The following is a 21,635-nucleotide window of genomic DNA, read 5'->3' as shown; positions in this document are numbered from 1 at the left end:
ACTTAAGCACCTTTCTACTGCAAGTCTCAGTCAGCCAATCAATTCAATTTTATTTATATAGCGCCAAATCACAACAAAAGTCGCCTCAAGGCGCTTTATATTGTACAGTAGATCGCACAATAATAAATCACACACATAAAGTCATGCAACATTTTTTATGTATGCCTTTCTAACATTTGCTCACACACTCACAGTCTGGTCAATGCAATGAGAGCAACTCGGAGGCTCAGTATCTTGCCCAAGGATACTTTGGCATGCGCACTGGAGGAGTCAATGTCATCAATGCACCAACCTTCCAATAAGAAGACAACTCACTCTACCACCTGAGCCACAGTCGCCCAGGAAAAAGTAATTCGTTATACTGGTCGTTACATTGTGTTTCAGCTATTTTAGAGTTACATGAAAGCAGTCTCCTAATCACCATTAAACAATATAAACCTGATTCTACAACCCCACACACCAACACAAATCCCTAATGAGGACACACATTTCTAAAATCTTTCTCTTAATAGAATACAAAGCTGACCACACAAAGCACAGAAGAAACCCAGCACAAAACCATGACTGCCACATTGATTCTGGTGTAGAAAGGTGAACGGGTAGAAAGGGAGGCTGCAGCCTGATCTGTTGTTACCTGTTGAAGTTAAGGGTCTGGCTGCTGGGGCCACCATTCACTCTGGGATCTTGGCTAGGTTAACGTTAGCATGCTGTCCCGGGTGCAGTTTTCCACTTTACCATTTATCTTGTCCTTTTGTGTGAGGCAGGCAGACTAACAATTCCAAGGAACTGTACTACTGACTCCTTAGGGAAACAATTGTGCATGTAATAAGTGTCCCTGTGGATTTGTATTGCACTGTATTTATTTGTTGTGGATTTGTTAAAATAAAAAAAAAAACAAAAAAAAACACCTGTATGTGTCATGCTGGTGACAGCAAGTTATCAGGTGATTGTTACAGTGCTGGCAGGTTGCCAGGTTGGGGGGTCATTATTAGTGGCCTTTTATTGTGATAGACTAATTTCATTAATTTTCAATTTTTTATAAAAAAAAAATAAAACTGTATAATTTTTTGGCTGATATTCCTCTTGTCCCGTTTATTCCGGACTCGTCCCTGCATGATCTTTTGACTGCAAGATTTTATATGAGTAGGATCGAGGCCTTTGCACTCACCATGTGCATGTTTGATCACTACATAAACATCAAAAATACTTCTCTTTTCTTGTCTTTATGCCCTCTGGTGCCCTTTTTAATACAAGTAGGTGCTAACTTGGTGCAGCACTCAAAAATTACTATGACATTCAACAGGCAGCAAAGAAGTACTGGAGAGGCAGCTATACAATTCACTGTACTCCTGCTTTTGAATTTTGTTTTACAAGTATTATCAACCTTGAGTTCAATGGAAACCCAACCTTGCACATATTTTACAATAAATTCAATAAAAGCAAACTTTTATGACCTACGGACAGAAAGCCATGAAAAGCACTTGGTCAAGTAAATGAAAGAATAATAACAGTAAGAGAAAAAAATGGCACTTTGAAATACGGTTTTGTAATAATAGTAATAAAAATTGTGGGATATAATGATCCGGAGGCTTTGGGCCCATTGAAAAGGGCTAGAAAAACAGACTTGTGTCTGACAGTCTACAAGGCCTGCCTCCGGCTGTGGAAATATCCCTGACGGCTTGGCAGAGCCTCCGACTGCCGTTTCAGCCGCTATCTTAATTTTCTCCTCTAACATGTGTAGGAAATTTACTGCTTCATTTCATCTTGTCACAAAGGAGCACTCTGCACCTGGTTTTCACCTTCCCTCTATTTGCAGCCCTCTCCCTTGTCTTGCCTCCATTTTCAGGGAAGTCTTAAAGCTAATGAGTTATATTAACTGAGACATACGCTCTTATCACGCCTGTCACTGGCTCAGGGACTTGCATTCAGAGATGTAAAGCAAATTAACATTGGAAACATGGCTTTTACTTCAGTGTATTGTACAAGTCCTCCCCAAGCACCAAATCACAGGTGAAAATAAACATATTAATGCAATGAGACTTTTACCTTCACAATGTTTGCCATCCCCTTTATAGCCTGACTTGCAGATACATTTGTATGACTTCAGGGTGTTCTGGCAGATGGCGTCAATGCTGCAGTTATCAAGTGCCTCTGCACATTCGTCCACATCTAGAAAAAAATAATAATAAGAGACAGCAATTATATGGTGAAGCTAAAACATTCTTGGTGATAGCATTGCATTTATACCACACAAAAACATCCCCAATTTCTGAATGTAATGGGCCACGCTCAGAGACACAAACAATTAAAATGAATACAAACCCAGCTTTAGAAAAAAGGCGGGGACACTTTTAACCATGTGGTAGGGAAATAACCATTATTTGCGCTTCAAGTGACCTTTAAATGAACACTTCATCTCAGAGCCTGAAAACAACTGGGATGCACTGGCCACTGAACCACAAATGTCCCCAAAACAGCCAAGAAGGCAGCGCTTTGAGGCTGCATGTAAGCACATCAGCATGCTAAGACAGTGCAAATATGCAGATTAGGAGCAGGTATGTTAATGTATAAGCATGTAAACATTTGTGAATTAGTACTAAAGAGAAGTGGAACTGAGGCTTTTGAGCATGTCATTGCTTTTAGAAAGATATAGTACAGTAGTGTTGCTGACTTACATCTCAAAATAATTGGGAGTTCGCCTTTATTCATCTTATGCTGTGGCGCCAGCGTCCGCAGCCTCGCCTCTCTAAGTGCATGTTCATTCACTGTCTGGGTGAATGACTGATAAAGCAAGCCAGGCCATTTACCATTTACCATTTATGCTGTTCAGCTCTCATCTCCCTTTAAGCAAACTTTCTTCTGATTGGTTGCCACTTCCAAACACTTCTGCATTCACAGGCAGAGCCGACATGCCTGTAGAATATCTGCTCTTGCTGGCATCATTCAGATCCAAGAGTAGAAAAAACACATTGTAAGAAACTGAGCATTCAGAGCAGACTGAAGACCATTCTGGTCTCCTTGGGATTATATACATATAATGCTGACCTCATTATTTATTTTGAGCATTTACTGTTTTGACAGTAGAAGAAGAAGCACAGTAGTTCCCATTAAAACATTTAATGTCATTGACAGAATTATGCTAAGAAGAAATCAGGGATCATTAAGTCAGTAGACAACACAAACACCCAGCTTTGACCAGCAGCCTTTACTAAGCTAAAAAGCAAGTTTTCAGATGTACTTAAACTGGGCTTGGAAAGACTTGTTTAACCAAACTAGGTGCACTTATTTGTTGGTCAGGCATGAATAACTGATTTTTGGCATTGATCAAATTGTTCTGTAGAAAACTATTAACTGTTGTGCAACCAAGCAGAGTTTGGATTATAAAGAAGAAAAAGCAAAAGATAAGAATGGAAATGGATTTAACCAGAAGGAAGATCAGTTTGGCCTTCACGGAGCCCCTAATCCAGCCAAATCCCAGTTAACTAGCCCAGGTGTTTAGGATTACCCCCCTTCACACAGGGGGAGGGCAGCTTAACAAGGTTTACATAGCTTCCAATATCCACTCTTATCACAAGCCCTCTGCAGGAGCTGGCTGATCCCACTGGGAAATGACCTGCAACCCAAACCCCTGAGCTTAGCATTTTAGCTATATCTGCCTATTCCCTGAGGATGTGAAGTCTGCACTGGAAAGGAGGACAGTGACACTGCAGAATTCTCAAAAATGGAAGATGAATGGAAAATGTGGAGAAGAAAACAGAATGCAATATGCTCACCGTGCAAACATAGTGCAAGCATCGCTAACAGCAGTAATACCACCACTAACAAAAGTCTCAAATACTATAAGCAAGCACATAGTTTCTGAAGTTTAGCTTTAATAAGACTGAAGCTTTACAGAGTTTGTACACACAAACTCTGCAAAATGTCTAGAGAATAAAGTCTGGGAGTTCTCCAAAGTTTCCCTTTTCTCACATCTCGCACACATCAGGAGATTCTCTGCACCAGAGGTATTTTCACAACTGGAAATAATGTTTAGCAAGAACTGTGCAGAGCATGCACAAGGCAAAAAACTCACAAACACAAATTAACTAGAAATTTAGGGTGGTTGTGGCTCAGGAGATAGGGTGGGTCATCTACCAATTGCAAGGTTTGATTCCTGGCTCCTCCACTTTGCATGTCAAAGTGCCCAGGGGCAAGATACCGAACCCCAAACTGTCCTTGATGCATCCATCAACTGTGTGTATATAGCATTAAAAGGGTGTGCGATTGTGGTTTGTAGTCTGAGTGTTCACTGAGAGTAGAAAAGCACTGTTTAAATTACCAGTCCGTTTGCCATTCTCCAGACAAGTACCTGCTCTCATGGGCTCATTCAGACTTTATAGATTCTGTGATGATGAACTGAATCAGACATGCCTTGAGCTAAATGCCCACAATGACAGCATTCAGTAAACTTTAGAAAAAACACATAATAATTTAGTAGTATATACATGGTTTGCTCAGTATTTTAGTCTTGGTCGTCAGTACTTAAACAGTGCAGAACAGCATGAAAGGTAATTTAATGAGCATCCTGAGGATACACAATTCAATAACTGTAGGACAGAGATGACTAAAACAAGAGACAATTATGTGAATGTATTATTAAGATTCAGAGATTCAGATCTCACTTAAATTGAAAGAGTTGTGAAGGATTTCTTGCTTGCTGAACCCAAGAGAAAATGTTGTTTAGGCCACAGACTTTGAGTGGTAGGAATTATGCTCTCTGAGCGACATGTCGGATCATCATGCATCATTAGCAACTCCTACCCTCAACAACCTGTTTCAACCATGTGTAGCTTCCCAAAACCAACTATCCAGTATTCCAATATTTTCCTCTAGTTACAGGTATAGTCTGTATATAAAAAGTTAATCTAGCCACCATGAAGTCACCCACTGGTTTGTGAAGATCTGTTTTTTGGTGTTTTTCAGTTGATAAGTTTAAAAAGTCATTTGGTCAGTCTCTAAATCATGAATCATTTTATCATCTTTCTGGAAACCATAATGTATAAGGTGAACATCATTCTGTATTCAACTAGATTTTAATCGAGCCATTGAGGCCATGATTTCATGAAAAGTATTCACTGAAATAAAAAGAATTTTTAAAAAGGGCCATTTTCCCGAAGACTTTCTACAATTGGACTTCTAAATGCATCCAGATAGATCGGCCTTCCCGGCCATCACAAAGTTTGTTTTGAGATACCATAATCTGACAAACTGCTTTGTGGAGTTCTGAATTCATTCAGATATAATGGTTGGATCTATGTTATACACATGTTGTAGCTATGTAGTGCCAAAGTTATGTCTAAAACAAAAAAAATAACACGTTACAATGTTTTGCTTTGCATTTTTAAATGGGACTTAAAAAGTCTGACCAAGGGATTTCTTTAATTTAGAGAAGTTGTGCAGAAAAAGACAAAATCATGATTTTGGCTGTCCAGCAGTTTAGGTCTCACCATATTTGTGTGTTAGCGTAACATTTGGCAATTGTTTGGTAATTTAAAAAGTTATAGCTATAAAACAGAGTGGAAAATGTTAAAATTGTCAAAACAGACTGACCATCTGTTCAGTAACCTTATAAAAGCTGAGCATCAACACAACTATGAAAATAAAAAAATACCAGCAAAAGCGTTTTCCAGCAGCAGCATTATTCTTGTAATGATATGCCATGTTTCACAGGTCTGTTGGGGAGTTTAGCATCTGTGCACCATTCAGCAGGGGAATACAGAAACCTGGGACAGTTGTGGCTTATTTTGCCAAGTTTCCACAAACACATTTAGAGTTGCAGGAGGTCCTCAAGACCCTCCAGTGATTTATATTTGGTGAGAACAATATAAATTCTCCCCAGGAGCCTGGCTTCTTTCTCGTTACAGATCGTCTTCCAGGGTAAGAGCAAAAGAGGCTGTTTGAAGAAGCGTTTTTCAATAGACGAGGTATTAATCACAACAAATTATCTGTCCTATTGTCAGGTTTCCTGGTGCCAAATCTTTGTGGTAATTAATATTCATTATGACAGAAACTCAAAGAATCCCTTATTTCATCATCCTATTAATGTTCCCATCTGGAGAATCAGTTCACTTTATCTTTCCAGTTCGCAATGCTGCCGACTCTTAGGCTTATACTTTGGGGCACACATGCGTACAGGTTTGCACGCTCACACTTTCGTCTCAAGTCAAATTTGCATTCAAATTGATGCAGTTATTTCTCCAGGCTACACTTGGGTGCGAGAGAGCAGCAGCAGATATTAGGCTATAAGTGTCTCAAATGTTACATAACTGCCATGTTGTGATATATAATGTCTTTACTAACACTGACAGGCAGCAGCTTGCTGTGTGATTAGGGTTTTAATACAACAGCCTTAACTTCTGAAACTGTAAAACTAACTATACAACACATGCACCATACTCGAAATCCTCCAGGCAATTTATGAGTTGAAAAATAAAATGAAATGGATATTTTTGCCAAAATTACTTACAAATTTAGTCATCTTTAGACATGACAGAGTTGTGGTACCAGTAACATTTGGGAAACAATGACAATGAACAACAGATAACTAACTCAACAGCTAGCAAACTGTTGGAATTCAGCTGAAAAGCAGAGAAAATAGTAAACACAAATGTGTTTTAATTAAATTACTCTCTCACAGTCCCATTGTCTCTTTGTTGTGAGCTAAAGAAAATGAAATAAACATCAAAATTAAGAAATCCTGGACCTCAATAGCCCATGTCTGTCAAAGCAATGTTTAAAAACCCACCCATAAAAGTCACTGGGAGCCTTCCAGCAGACACATGGACAACAAAAGCTAAATGCGATGGTCTCTCTGGAAACCCCACTGCCTTTGCCATGGAAATAAACATGTCAGAATCAATACACTCTTTGGTTCAGTCCAGGGGATGATCCTCTGAAGGCTTGAGAAAAATGTACAGGGCGTTCAGTAATGCCGACCTGGTAATTGACTCATGCCTAAGATGAAAAAGATTGTGTTTTTCATTGAGAGGTTCTTTCATTCTTTTGTGTTGAGGAATCACATTTGTTGGGAACAAGTTAAGGCAGCATAGAATGAAGCCGGCGCTTCGAGACAAGGATGAATAAACAAAGTCAAAACAACAAAACCAAAGACGAGAGATATGTTGGGCAATGCTCAGATGTTTAAACAGTTTCCTCTGGGGAATGTGTCAGTTGGAATATTGCTGTCTTGTAGCTCTCCTCTGGTTTAAGCACTTGAGCATATTAAAGCCACAAATAGCTCAAGTCTGTGTTCAAACACACTGACATTTGTGGAATATTGAATCCAGTGACTACTCTGGATGAAACCAAGTCATACAATAATAAAGCATGTTATTCTCTCCCTGATTCCACTTCATTTCTTGCTTACATGGCATGCTCAATAAAACTCTAACCCCCACCATGCGTCAGACTTCTAAATCCCTGCATGGATTGTGACATGCCCTTACTCAGAAAGGCACAATTTGGAATTTTTTATTTTGGCATGATGGAACGTTGCGGGGTACATTAAATGGGATTTTCTGTAATTGTATTCAGTTTGCTGGATAAAACACGCTCCTGTCCTCAGAAGCGGTGATTAAGAAAGTTACTCCAAAAGCAGGCTCCATATTTAAGTCAAAGCAGCCAGCTTAATGCTGCTGGCTGTGGAGGTGAGACTTTGTCAGAGGTGCTTTTCCTCCCTGATTTATTAGAAAGCCCTGGGATAAGCAGTGTATTTAGCTGGGCCAGCTCAAGGGGGTGTTAGCAGGAATAAGACTCAGAGGGGAGAGAGCGCGAGTGTGTGGGAGAATTGTAGGGCCGAAGGTGTGTAGTTCAAACATAGGGTAATGTTGACTTTGAGTATTGAGACCCTAGCTGTTTGCTTTGCCCCAAACCTGCCCGCCCCCCCCTCAAACCCATCAACTTTCCTTCAAATACAGAAATAGACTGATTGGAGCTGGGACACCCAGAGGTGTAGCTTTACTTGTGCCGCCTGCAGCCAACTGTGAAATAATCGTCACAAATATGGAGCGAGAGATGCATTCAATAAGCGAAAGTAATAAAATATTCGGCCGTGTTTTCGTGACAGAATGATTTCAGAGCAATATTTGAACATTTGTGGTGAAGGATTAGAAACAAAACATTCCTCCTGACAAAGCCATTTTCCGATGAACTTCCAGAAGAGGAAGGGTGCTGGGTTCAGTGCCATAAAAATGTGTTCTTGGGATCACAGTGTTTGTCATACTGTGTATAATTACAAAGAAAAGTATTGTAATTATCCATCTTAGAACCACACTTACACTATAGTTTGGGTTGCGGTTGAGCAGGATGGGGTTAAGGTCAGGATAATTACTTTAGGTACAGAGCAGCTGTCAGAATGGCTGTAACGCCTCTTTTATCTTCACCGTTGTAAATGATCCATATGATGTTTAGCTCACAAGCCAACTATTTGTTGTGAAGCAAAGCAACTGGTGTGGAAAAACCAGCAATCATTTCTTCTCCATTGATTTGTGCTTGTAAAACACAAATGTGCATTTTCTGTATTAATAAAAAGGGTCCAGGCATGTTTTAAAATATTTTTAAAAAGTACTCCGCTTTGAATAATGTGTGTTTTACACGCTTTTTCCCTAGAAACGTGTATTTACTTCCTTATTTGGGTGAAAAATGATTAGAATTATATCAACACCCTTGACCTCAGAGAAAAATACAAAATCTCTAATTATGTAAATAATAATCATTTTAGAAGTTGGAATCATTTTACACTCCACTCTCATTGTCTGTGCAACAGATGTGCTTTGTTTGCAAAAAAAGGAATCACACTGTTGCACACAGAACCACAACCTTTCAAATTACTTCCAAAATTTCCAAAAAATAAAAATGCATTCACTATGACATATACTGGAAGGTGTCAAAATGCTCAGGAAAATCTCGACAAAGAGCCCAAGGTGTTAATCCAGCCTCTAGACTCTTTAGCTCATTATCCGACCTGAACAATGCTGCCAAACACCAGAGGACAATGTGCACATTTAATGTTGTATACAGCACATCTCCCATACTAATGTAAGGCTTTGTGATTCTTTCCTGTAACCTGGGAGTCACCATCACAGCACTCTGGAAAAGCTGTAGCTACTGAAGTTGTGCTGGGGCAGCAAAAAAGTCGACCTCGAAAAAAAGAAATCGTTTTGATGAAATGCAGACGTCAACATTAACACAAAATTTAGCATCTCGCCACCCTTCTTGCCCAGATCTCCCTTCAGCTAATGAAGGGACACAGTGTTGGCTGTCCAGCAAACCTCTAAAAAGTTGTGAATAAAAATATCCACTGCTTCCATTCGGGATATTTACACTCATCCTTCACACACTCTTAATGTTTAGGAATCATGACCACTGACTGATCCTGTGCTTTCAGAAACTGTGATCACAACTTCAAAACCCTGCGGGTCCCTCCCTGCTTATGTCCACCAATCATGAAGCCTCAGATTAATGTGGGGGTAAAAACGTACAAGAACCTACAAGATAAGTTTCAGCACCCAAGTCGTGTTAACATGAAAGACATGAACTGTGTCCAACACCCTTAATTTATTTAGACATCTAGACACTTCATTTCATATTGCTCAGGGCCACTCACCATCTGTTATGTCTATTAGGAGCACATAATAACACAATAAGGGTAGACTGACTGACCCTTGTAGTGCTGCTGTATCCCGTAATGGTGTACTACACCATTTTTACACTTCGTAATGTTATAGAGGTTGTTCCATATATTAAAGGCGTTAGAATATCACAGTTAAGAAACAGAAAAAGGTATGTTTGATAAACACACAGGACGCAGGTAGGGTTGAATGGAAATTGCCATTGATTTGCATGATGGGAAATGTAGAATTTAGTGTTTTTGAACTTAGGCCTTTTCAACCCACATTTAGGAGCCTGGACATTTTTTAAAGTCTGGTTCTTTGCAAAAGAACAAAGCTTTTCTTGCGTTTCTTTTTTATAACACAATAGCACAAAAATAACCCATCTGCATTTTGTACAACAGTGAGTAAAGAGTGAGTAATCCTCCGATTATTTAAGATATCTAATCTAATGTGTGCCTGTATTATGTGAATTATTCTAATTCCTTTTCTAAGTCTTTAACAATCTTTTTTCACCTTCTTAATCCAAATTAATGCGCTCTTTACTTGTTATTACCATAGGTAAGAAAAATTGATCCTCTTATACTAGTTGATATTAAAAATTCATATTGGGATAGGAATTTATTTGCATTTATTTATTGATACCAACTTCACTTGGTCATACTGACAAAAACTTCAAACAGCAGCTAGACATAGGGAGTCGCACAGCCCCTCCCCTCACTAGCAGCTGAACAGGTGAACAGCAGCACAACAAACAAGGCAATGAATCTTAAAGACACACCATGGCCTTCATGACCGATTTTATGACTTCAGTAAAGCTCTCAAATCAACAACACTGAAGTATTAAACAGTCATCATAAATGTTAACCTGGCCAGCGCACATGTTATCATTAGCCTTTTAACTATTAGCAATTATCCAAATTACCCACCCCCAACTGTTAAATTATCATTAAGGCAGCGGCTGGCGGCTATGGCTAATAATAAAACGATAATGTTAATGAGAGAGCTGGGGGGAAACTATATTAGTCCCATTTTAGTTTACCAGATAATTATTTGTGACTAACAAGTGTTATTTTTTTCCTATAGTCACATGTTGAAGTAGAGAACAGTCTACCGGAAATTAGACAGCAAAAGTGGCAGTCTACCAACTTTTTGATCAGCAACGAAAATATGGTGCCAAGTCACCAGAAGCACAGGAAATACACAGGGCTGTGGCTGAATACATTTGCACAAACCAGCATTGTTCTAATCTAATCTAATATTTTTCTGGGCAATCGGTACAGAGTTTGAAATTTTAGTATCGTGACAACCCTCCTACACGGTGAGCTCCATTACACCAACAGCTGAAACGATGTATGATGTATTTGGGGTTCATTACAGCATTTCAACTACTCAAGGCAACTCGTACACAATCTTTCTGTGTAATTCTTCCATCTGTTCGCTCCTTCATGAGCGATTCAGAGTGTCTGCGCCTCGTAGCATACATAAAGACAACCGCAGCGATGAGCCTGGAGGCTGCAGAGTAAAGAGCAAGTGGACTCACCTCGTCTCATTTATAAAACATTTCTCAAGGTAGCTCAAGCTCAGGCTTTGTGAATAAATAATGTCTTTTCTCTGTGATTTTGTTCATAGGCCAAGCATCTGGTGTCTTTCCTTTAGCATGTGTGGCCTTAATAGACTATGACTCACAGACCTCCGGACCACCTCCAGAAGGAAAACACTTATTACAGTAATTAAGTGAATCATAGAGTAATACTAAGAGAGAACAGAGAGAGAGAGACTGACATGACACTCTGTTAAGTGTCAGAGGTCTAATACATACATACACCTCTGAATAAATGAGCAGAGCTTGTAACAGATCTCATTAGGAGCTCACTGACAAGAAATTAATCTGTTCTCTTCAAGTGATTTTTCAACCGTCTTGGAATGTGTCCTCAACTGTTAATGACTTCTTGGCCTCATGTAGGATATTTTATATGCGGGAAGGGTGGCACTTAGTCCAGCTGTATACCTTATATTTATGCAGCCAGAGCTAACTGACATGACACTCTCCACTCTGCACACAGCAATTACATTCATTGGTGGTTGCTTTAGCCAGATACAGTACCAACTATAAAGATGGTAACATAGCAATTACAGCACAAGTGTGATATTTTTAGTTGTTTCCTGTCAAACTGAGGGATAAAGTGAATGGTTCTCTGTGTAAGCCATGAAGCAGGCATTAACTGCTAAAAGTTCAGAAATGTGGACTTTAGTGGGCTGGAACTCACTGGACATATATACTTCATTTCAATCCTGACCATGGGCTCCTATCGAGCGTTTAAAGGGGCCACCGAGTTACAGCACCTACTGTATCTCAAATCAGATGTCAGATTAAAGATTTTACAGTCACGTAATTACAAAAAAGGCCAAATTTCCCACAGAAAGAAAATGAGTAACCAGGGTAACGACTATACTTTCAAAGTGCTAAAGGAGATGGGAAAACAGAAAGTCTTCAACATTTGAATGAATAATTGATTAGCAAAGTAACTGACAATTAACTTTTTGAATCAAATTATTAGAAAATAAACAAGGCGACCCGTGTTCAGCCCAAAACCGATTAAGATAAAGCGACTCTCGGCGGCTCCCTTGTCGCATGTTTGATTTGGCTGAGCTACATGCTGGATGACCTTCCTGACGCAACCCCAGAGGGGGTCTGAGTCAAGCTTTTACTTGCCAAGTGAAAGTCTTACCCACTACACCACAGAGCCAGTTTCAAAGCCTATTAAGATATTTTCTTAATAACTGTTCCGTTCCAGTTGGGTCTGCATCTAATTACTTAGATCCATTGTTATTTTCTCTTTTTCTCATTGTTCTGGTCATAAAAGGTCAGACAAAGTTTTTAAAATAAAAGACACCCATAGTTTTTAAATCAGGCCAATAGTCCAAACCCACATTTGAGATTACCACAATAAGCTCTAAATCCTCACATGTAAAAAGATGGTATTTCTGCTTTGTGAGACAAAATTTAAAAACAAAAAAAAATCTGAAACGTAATCAGTAAAACCCACCAACAATTCATTAAAGCCACCACATATTTACTCAACTGCAACCTTGCAAAATGATAGATGACAGCATACCTGTTATTTTTTAGCATATTCACTTTATTTTCTTTTTTTGGTTTAAATTAAATCATAATCAGAACAGTTACTGATCAGTGAAGCACTGCACTTTGTGTGGCAACTCCTGCAATATAACTTTAGAAAAACATAATATAAATCAACATTTCTACCACCTTACGCTCAATCGCCTGAATTACTGCAAAATCCCATCAAAAACCTGCCCATGTCCTTTTTATACATGTGATTATTCAGCTATGGCCTCAATTAATTGGAAATACAAGTCAAGATTCTTGGGGCTATAATATTGGTTTGTTGTGTCACCAGCAAGAACACTACACTAAAAGGACTGAAGCACTATAAAGCTCCAATGATTAACTTGCGATTACTCAACTAATCAACAACAAACTAAAATAAAGAAACAAGTATTTTGACTTTTAAATGTAAAGAATTTACAGTTCCTGCTTTCTTCCTCTTCTATGTCTTTGGAGTTTGTACTACTGGTTACACAAATTAAGCTCCTCTGCATTTTTTTGCAATTTGTTGACATTTTATAGACCGAATGATAAATAGAAGAGATAACTGATAGATTAACTGACAGTGAAAATCTTAGATGTCTCTTTGATTGATAGTGCAATGATTAAGCCACAAAGAACAGTATACACTATCAGGGTCTGCAATAAATTTATATCTAGAGTTCACCGGGGGTGACTAAATACTTCAGAGGGTCATATGGTTTTTCCCATGCCTCTGTTCATTTAGGAAGTCTCACATTCATCAGTGAAGTCATCCCCCTTTCTACCCAGAATGCACTGGCCAGAACCCACCAAATAAATAACTTTTTTTCATTTGGATTCCTTGATGTATTGGGTTGGATTTTTCCATTACTAAGCAGAATAAGAGCATTTCCTTTAACTTCCAGCAGTCTCTAAAGCTGGCGCTCACCATCAGGAATGTAAACACACACAGTCTGTAAACAAGGCTCTCTCTGACCCCCAACCCCCCTCGACAACGCTGACCACCGCAGACCAGCCTAATGACGTCCCTCCCTGACCCCGCCAAACTTTCAAAGACAGACGCAGCCCCATTATTGAGCTCAGGGGTCGCAGGAGGGAACCCAGAAGAGGGTGAAAGCTGAGAAAGGACAGTGTAGCGTCAGCCATGGTTTAAGAAGTTACAGACACGGAGATGACAGGCCCTCTGATATCTTCTCCTGAATCCTCGAGTCCCCAATCAGTGAGTAATGGAACAGAAAAACAAATGTGGGCTCTGGGAGGTTAGTGGATTAATGATCTAAGAGTTGCTGCAGCTGGCTCAGGGACGGCACTGAGGTTCCTCAGTGAGCCATCAGCACTTGTGAAGGGGGCTCTAGAGGTGAGTCAAAGACTCGGGGGGGGGGGTCAGAATACCGTCAGTGCTGACTCGATCCTCCCCCGAAATCAACGGGGATGTTGTCAGCACAGAGAACAAAGGCCAGCGACAGGGTGAGAGGGAGCAAGGGGAAGAGATAGGGAGCAGGAGAGAGAGCTTTCTAATTTTAACCACAATGCCACAGTTGAGAGAAGCATCACAGGGCTCATTTGGAACATATTGTTCAAATTAAAGCCTTGATAAATAAACAAGCCTCAAACAAGCACAGCGCTCTGTACTCCTGAGTGTGAGGGTTAGAATGTTTCTTTTATACCAGCGGACACTGGTGTGGCATACAAAGCCATTACCCTCAAAAGTTTGGGAGATTTCAACCACATTTCCCCCCATCCTCTGTTGTACCTGAGATCTATAGCTTTGTCAGCCCTGCAACCATTTGAAATTAGGGGACAAATGGTGCTCACAAGGGCCTCACCAGCTGCTGATAAAGTGATTTTCTGCTCGAGGAAGGCAGAAAAGGCGCTCTGACAGAGGGGCTTCAGTAGCTGATGGGTTCCCCTGGGCAGCAACAGGGAATCTGCACTGTCTACAGGTTATAGTTTTGTGTGGCTGTGACCTGACATTCATTCTGCCTATAACATCTGCAAAAAATGAGTAACCATTTATATTCTACATGTAAATGCAATGACTACAGAAGGCAGTTCAACAAACATAAGTGGGAACAGACTGGATTAAAAGCAAAAATTATGAGCATACTTTTACCGTAATCGTAATCTGTGCAGCCACAAAATGACTATTTCCAGAAGTAGTTTGATCATTTGGGGAATGATCGTTTGATGAGTTTCAAGTCTATAAATGGGGAAAACAAAACAAAACAAAAAGAACATACAATGTGTAAAACGTCCAATGTCTGCAGGTAATGCGTCTACTTTTTTTTTTCTTTTTTTTTTAGCTCCTCTAAGTGTTTTCCAGGCAACCAACTGAAACTACATGAAGTTACTAGGTGTGATCATTTAACTAAGATACCTTCGATTTAATGAGATGTGTCTTGTACCAAGAAAACCAACAATTCTTGGATTTTTGTCAATACAGATCATTTGAAAGTATATCATGATTTTTTATTAATTTTCACATAACTTATTTCACCAAATATCAACTTTACTTGACCACACGTCGCACCACATCTGGTTTGTGCTGTAGTCAGTGCTCACATTACGGTATAGAGTTAGAGCCACTGGATAAACTGTTGATGCAAACGTCCGTTTCTTCATTGTGTTCTGTTACATTTATTTTATAATGGCAAATCAGTCAGTGGCAAATTTTTTACCAGAGCAGATAAGGAATGAGAGCGAGACTATATGATGAGACATATAGTCTCATCATATAGTCCAAATACACAGGGCAATGGCAGCAGTGGCTGAAAATAGGTTTTGGTGCAGCTATCCTTTTCAAAACTCGGCCGAGACATTGGCAATGCTCTCTGCAATACTCACTTTGCAAAATGCAAAGCTGGCCATGGCAGCATATCAATTCTGAGGAAACTCCTGGTCAGATATTAAAAAATATATACATCTACAAGCTGAATAGTATACACTATAGCCTGAAAACCTGAAAGGACCCAGAGCTAACATTATGAAATATTATGAAACAGTGAATCCAAGGACGATGATGATGAAACTTTTAGTGCAGCATCGGCAGCTTCATCGACATCATCTTCAGATAATTAGGTAGTTGGGCAGGTTTTGTCAAAGAAACTGAGCTCGTTTTCATCGTGTTGGCATTTTTGCACTGCATTTCTTATCATGCATGCTATTTACGGGAAACAGACACATTATGTGAGATTGATAGCCCACCACCTTGGTATATAACTACAACCAATAAGACCGTAACATTGCATACTATAATATTAAACAGCACTGCAACAGTGATGTCAACAGACGCTGTCACAGAGACCAGGGCAGCTGATATGGTTTGTGAAATGTGACAAATTACAATATTTTTCAGTTAAGAAGTATGGACTTATTTTCTAGGAGAACACGGGACAAAGAAAAATGCACCACTGCGTGAACGATGCCCAACCCCACTGATATGTCTCCGAGAAAGGTCAATCAATGTATGTATAGGAGTGGTCACTACCAACATTTGTTTTTCTCTTAGGTTTTTTTTTTTTTTTATTGCCTTTTGTTTGCTTTGGTCTCGTATAAATTGGTGAAAGTGTTATTGATTAGAATATTCTGTGGAGAAAATATATATTTTAAAAAGGTAGGTGGAATATAATTTTTCATTGATGTCACTTATTTATTTTTATGGACATTTTGGTTGTTGAAAAACTATAAATAATGACTGAAATAAAAATCATTATCATCATCATCTGACAGCTGAGCTACAACGTTGTGCTAAGCAAAGCCAACCAGTATTCAGGATGTAGCCTTATATTTAACATATAGGCATGAAAATGGGATCCAACAATCCAAAAGGAATAAGGGTGCTTCCCAATATGCCCCACCTTTTAATTCTGAATTTGAATCCTCTATGTGAAGCAGCTAACTTCTTATTTTTCCGTGGGGAACACAAATATTCTTCACCATCTTAACAAAGAAGGACACCCTGGCAAATATGCAGTTCATTATAAAAAATAATTACCAAGGGAAACAGACTGATTAAAAGCACATAAAAAGTCTCCTTGAGAGGGAAAGTCAGATTTCTTAAGGCAAGAATCTTTGACACTCTGTTGCAGACTGAAAAATGTCTTGGTTTTATATTCCATCAGCCAGGATGAAAGTGAGCAACTGTCCAGAACGAAGCCCCGCTGAATCACCTCGGGTCGCAGCTTGCGCCAGACAGCTTTGACTTTATGTGTGTCTGTAAATATGGCACTCACTCTGCAGCCTACTTGCCCCCAAAATGAGATTAAAATGTTTGTATCAAGCAACAGCTTGGCCACACAAAAACCAGGGAATTAGAAAAACTACACACAATAAAAGCCTGATCTGTTCCCAGTTTTTAAGCGATTCTCCGGCTATAATGGATTCTCATTTTTGTAAGTGAAAGCACTTTTGCCTTGTAAGTGCAATCATTAATATCCAGTCTAAAAATCACTCATCGCAGTCATAGACATTCACCCACAGATCAAAGTCAATTTTGTTATTCATACTGCATTGCTCTTGGACAGAATTGTTATCAGGAGTTTTCACCACTCAAGTAATGCCAAGATAATAATCTCTCTGCTCTCTCGGCTGCTCTGTAACAACATGTATAGTGGTATTGGAGCACCACTTGTCAGGCAGATGCATTGCGAGTATGTCTGCTGAGTGGTACAGTGAAGCCGGATTGGTCCCCTCCACCCACTCATCAGCGAATGACCGAGGGCTACCCCGAGGCTCAACCTGCCTCAGAGTCTCTGATCATAATGAGAACACAACTATCTGACACTGCATGCCTGTTGCAGAGAGTGAGAAGACAGACTGAGACAAGCTCGGCTCTTATCAGCACAGGAGTATTTTTGCTTAGGAAAAGGAAGATGTTTAAAGCTTAGAAGCTCATCTGCTTTCACCGGGCTTGCTAATAAGCAGGTAGGATAAATTAGCGATTGATAAATTAGTCAGCAAGTGACTCATATTCCACTGTCCTTTATTTATTTAAAAAAAAAAAAAAAAAAATCACAAAGAACCTCAGTTAGGACAGAAAAAAAAAGTCTTTTCTTCGTAGTTGACCTGAATACATCGTCTAGTCGCAGGCTGTTAAAAATTACTTTGCCAAAAATTGTGCTCAGCGCCTTGGCACACAAATAGGGACTTTTGTGCATACTTGTTTTAAGGCACATCTAGTCTCTGAGGGGCTAAGTGTAACCACCCAACAAATACCACTGCAGGAGCTCGTAAGGACTCTGGGGCAATACAGAAACCATGCAGCCTAAGAAATAAAAGTGAAGATGATGAAAGAGAAACGCCACGGTGGTGTCAAAACGCTCAAGCCAAATGACTGGCCACGTTTATAGGAGACAGCGCCACAGTCTCTGTCCGCTTGTCTTTTTTCCCCCCCTTTTTCCTTTCTGCTAAACAGCAAACTCTAAGAGAAGTTCAAGGCCAAAGGGATAGGCAGAAATAAAAGCTCCATTTAAATGGTTCTTTCATGTGGCTTCACATACAGTTTCAAAGACTTGTACAAATTACCATGCACTGACACAGCCCATATACTGTCTCCGTCCCAGTTGCACATATACATATACATACACTGACATTTGCAAGCTTACCCAGACCTGCAGCACATTCAACCTTCCATCAAGTAACAAAAGTGGGCTGGACAGGATGGGAGGAAGGGGCGAAGGGGGCAGAGGGGAGCTGTGCACATCTTTTTTTTGTTGTTGCAAAAATATAATTAGCACACTGGCTGACAGGCAGCTTTCTGACATGGTCAGTGTAATGCAGTCGTTGCTTCTGGGTGACAGAGAAAAAGCACAGCCACTTCATTAAGTGCAAAGGAAAGGAAGCGAGGACAAAGCAAACAAAGCAAGAGTTGTGTGAAAAAGGAAAGGGGCAAGCGAGTGAGCTGGGGGATTTCTGCTACCCTTCCATCTTGCTCATCGTGTAGACTCAGGCAGCACCTCTAGGTAAGCCACCCCATGACTTGGGCCTCACATTGCCAAGGCTGCTCGGTTCCCACAGTGTGTCAGGGCCTGCATGTGGCCTTCCTCCCTGCTTGGGCAGCCCTGCGTCTTTAGACCCCCAGGCACCGGAGCAGAGGTTACACCAACACAGCCAGCAACAGCAGCATGTCAGCCCCACACCAACCGTTGCCTTGGTGCCGCTGCATTAGCAAAGAGCTCCTGACTCTGTTCAAGGGAAAGTGATTTGCCATGACGTCTATGGCTCCCCACTTTTCGTTCTCTTTTTCTCGCTTGTTGCTGCTCGCTAAGAAACCTCCTCTCTCCCCGTCTTCTCTCTGCACATTTAATCTCTCCCATTTCCCCTGGTCTCATTTTTCCCCCTTCGTTGTCATTCTCTCCACCACATCCTCAAATCTTCCCTTTCACTTTTTTCCCCCCCAGAGTAATGACTGATGCCTAAAACACAGTGCCATGATTAGACTGACACTGATGAAAGACAACATCTGTGTTGAATAAATATTGAGCTGACAAATTATGCTCTTTTTTTCAGTCATTGTTCATCTCCGTTTCTTCATTTTTCAAAATTGTTCCCAGCTTGCAGAGTGAACAGTGCCACAGAGTTGCCACCAACACTAAACAATATTTATTTTCACTTCAGCACAAAAAATGCTCACAAATAGCGACAGAGCTAAACGCGAATAATATGTCACTGCAGAGCTGCACTGATAAACAGGAACTGGAGGAGAAACCCATCAAGTGGTCACTGCGTTTCACTCGATGACCAACAAACAGGTGCATGCCATTACAGACCAGCTCTCATACAGCAGCATTCCACAGCACAAGGAAGTGTGTAATCGATGTTGTGGAAAATAAAGTGAGAAAAAAGTAGTTCTAATTGCAAAATGTAAATATTGAGTTTTCCCACAAGTGGGGGCAGACCACCCAGGATGCAAAATAGTCACCCACCCCCTTTCTCTTTTTGCCTTGTCGACCGCCCGAGAGATGTCTTTTTGTGAGTGCAAAACATCACCGACCACAATCAACACTCACACAGAAACCATGATGTGTCTTTGCATGCAAATACTTCTGGCAGCTCTGGCTTGGCATTTGTATTGTGGGAAAATTAGGTGATGAAAACCTTGAGGAGAAGGCTGAGTGGATCAGAAATTTAGTGTATAACACCATGTCTGCCTTGTTCCTGCAAGGTGCCAGACTTTTTGATTCAGACTGTTCCTGTCTGCTGTGAATAAATTCTCACAAGAAAAGAGAGCAAGAGGGCAGCCGGCTGGGCAGGACAACACTGTAGCTGCAGTGTCTGACAGAGACTCCTCCATGTGTGTGTGTGTTACAGGCCAGTGTCAAATACTTGTCTGGACTGTGACAAATACCTCCCAGTAGCCTCACCACAACTACCTGCAAGATTAGAAATGAAACATAACTGTTGGCACTGCTAATGCCGTTTGAAGATCAAAGGCAACTGTTTTTCTGACAACAGCGAGCGTTCAGCGAAACTTAATTTAAGCCTTATTATGTTTCCACTATTTGTCTTGGCAGGTCTACGCAAATATATGCAACTGAGCACACTGACACAAGAGAAAAGCAGTCAAATGATTGCAAAATAAGCCGCTGAATCAACAGACAGCATCTGCTTGAATCAAACAGAGAATAATAGATGGATCAAAGTCTGCAAAAAAAACCCCTTCACTTCTGCTCATTAAATTTCAAAGTATTCTACTTTAAACTTTTTTAACACGCATTTATTTAGGCACACGTTTGGAGCTTTCCAAAGGCATGCAATAAATCTATTAATTAGGCACCCCGCCATTCAACCAATTCACTCAAAATAGGAGGTATTTCGAGGTGAAAAGAAAGCACAAAAAACTTACCTTGAGTGGTTTTACTTCCTGAAGCTGACTGTTGGACAAAGGCGACCAGGCAGAAACCTACAAATCCAAGGCTCGCGCGTATCAAAGCGTGCATATACATGTTAACTTTCACTGTAGTTTAACACAAGCACTTTCTAAGATCTACGATGCGCAAGAACACATACGAGGGTGTGTGTGCGTGTGCTATAAAGGTCTCTTGTTATTCCCTGTGAGAACCCCCTGACAGGACACTATGCGATCCTTTTTTCCCCTTTTAACGCCTGCTCATTTGAGTTTCAAGTGATCGGGGTTGAGGACAGCCCGACAACGCGGAGCGGAGGAAGGCTTTTCTGTTATCATGTTTCGAGCCAGACCGATGTCAATTTAAGAAAGGGGGAGAGAGAGAGAGAGAGAGAGCAGGGGAGAGAGAGGGGGAAAGAGGGAGAAATGGAGAGATGGAGTGCAGTGGCGGGGTCTGAAGGGGGAGGAGAGAATAAGGAGCGTCCGTGCTGCGCTCCGGACTCCTCTTGCTGCTCCTTCTCTTTCCTGACTGGCTCTCAGTGCTTCGTTCTGTTTTTTGTTGTGCAGGAATTTACACACAGGTGTTGGCTGAGCTCAAGGTGGACAAGTGTTGCCGTGTGCACTGAGAGTGGGGCTCACAGGTTACTTGGCTGATGCCACCTGCGCAAAAAAAGGGGAAAAAAGAAAGAAAGTTGCCGTCACGGCAGCGTGGTAAAATCATTGCCTTAAAGGGGGGACAAGAGGGCGGATGGATTTATAAAAGACTCCGATGGAAAAAGTAATAGCCCGGAGATTGCATTTTTGTTCTTATCCTGCAGACTGTACAGCCCATCTAGTCCCTCAAACAAACCAATAAGCGCCTATTTACGGATCATGTGTGCAGCATCGACGTGATCTCGTCTGCTGTGCTGATACAAGATTATAGTTGTCGTTTAACGTTTTTACCGAGAGCACTTGTTGGCATTTAGAAATAGTCCAATCGAGACTAAAACACTGAATCTTCTTCAACACTCTTAACAAAATTATTTGA

The 21,635-nt window shown here is 40.5% G+C and overlaps 1 protein-coding gene across 2 annotated transcripts in view; it reads right to left on the bottom strand.

Moving 5' to 3' along the window:
* The window catches only part of scube3 (signal peptide, CUB domain, EGF-like 3), a 75,493-nt gene extending 54,390 nt beyond the window's left edge, over nt 1-21,103 (bottom strand). For both annotated transcript variants that reach the window (XM_031727866.2, XM_031727867.2), the window contains exons 1-2: nt 20,606-21,103; nt 2,047-2,169 (exon numbers count right to left, since the gene is read on the bottom strand). In XM_031727866.2, coding sequence (XP_031583726.1) covers nt 2,047-2,169; nt 20,606-20,705 — 223 coding nt within the window. In that variant the 5' untranslated portion in view covers nt 20,706-21,103. The remainder of the gene's footprint in view (nt 1-2,046; nt 2,170-20,605) is intronic.
* Nucleotides 21,104-21,635: the final 532 nt, after the last annotated feature.

Source organism: Oreochromis aureus, linkage group 20 (genome assembly GCF_013358895.1).
Source record: "Oreochromis aureus strain Israel breed Guangdong linkage group 20, ZZ_aureus, whole genome shotgun sequence".
NCBI classification, from domain to species: Eukaryota; Metazoa; Chordata; class Actinopteri; order Cichliformes; family Cichlidae; genus Oreochromis; species Oreochromis aureus.
This window is presented reverse-complemented; position numbering and strand designations above follow the sequence as displayed.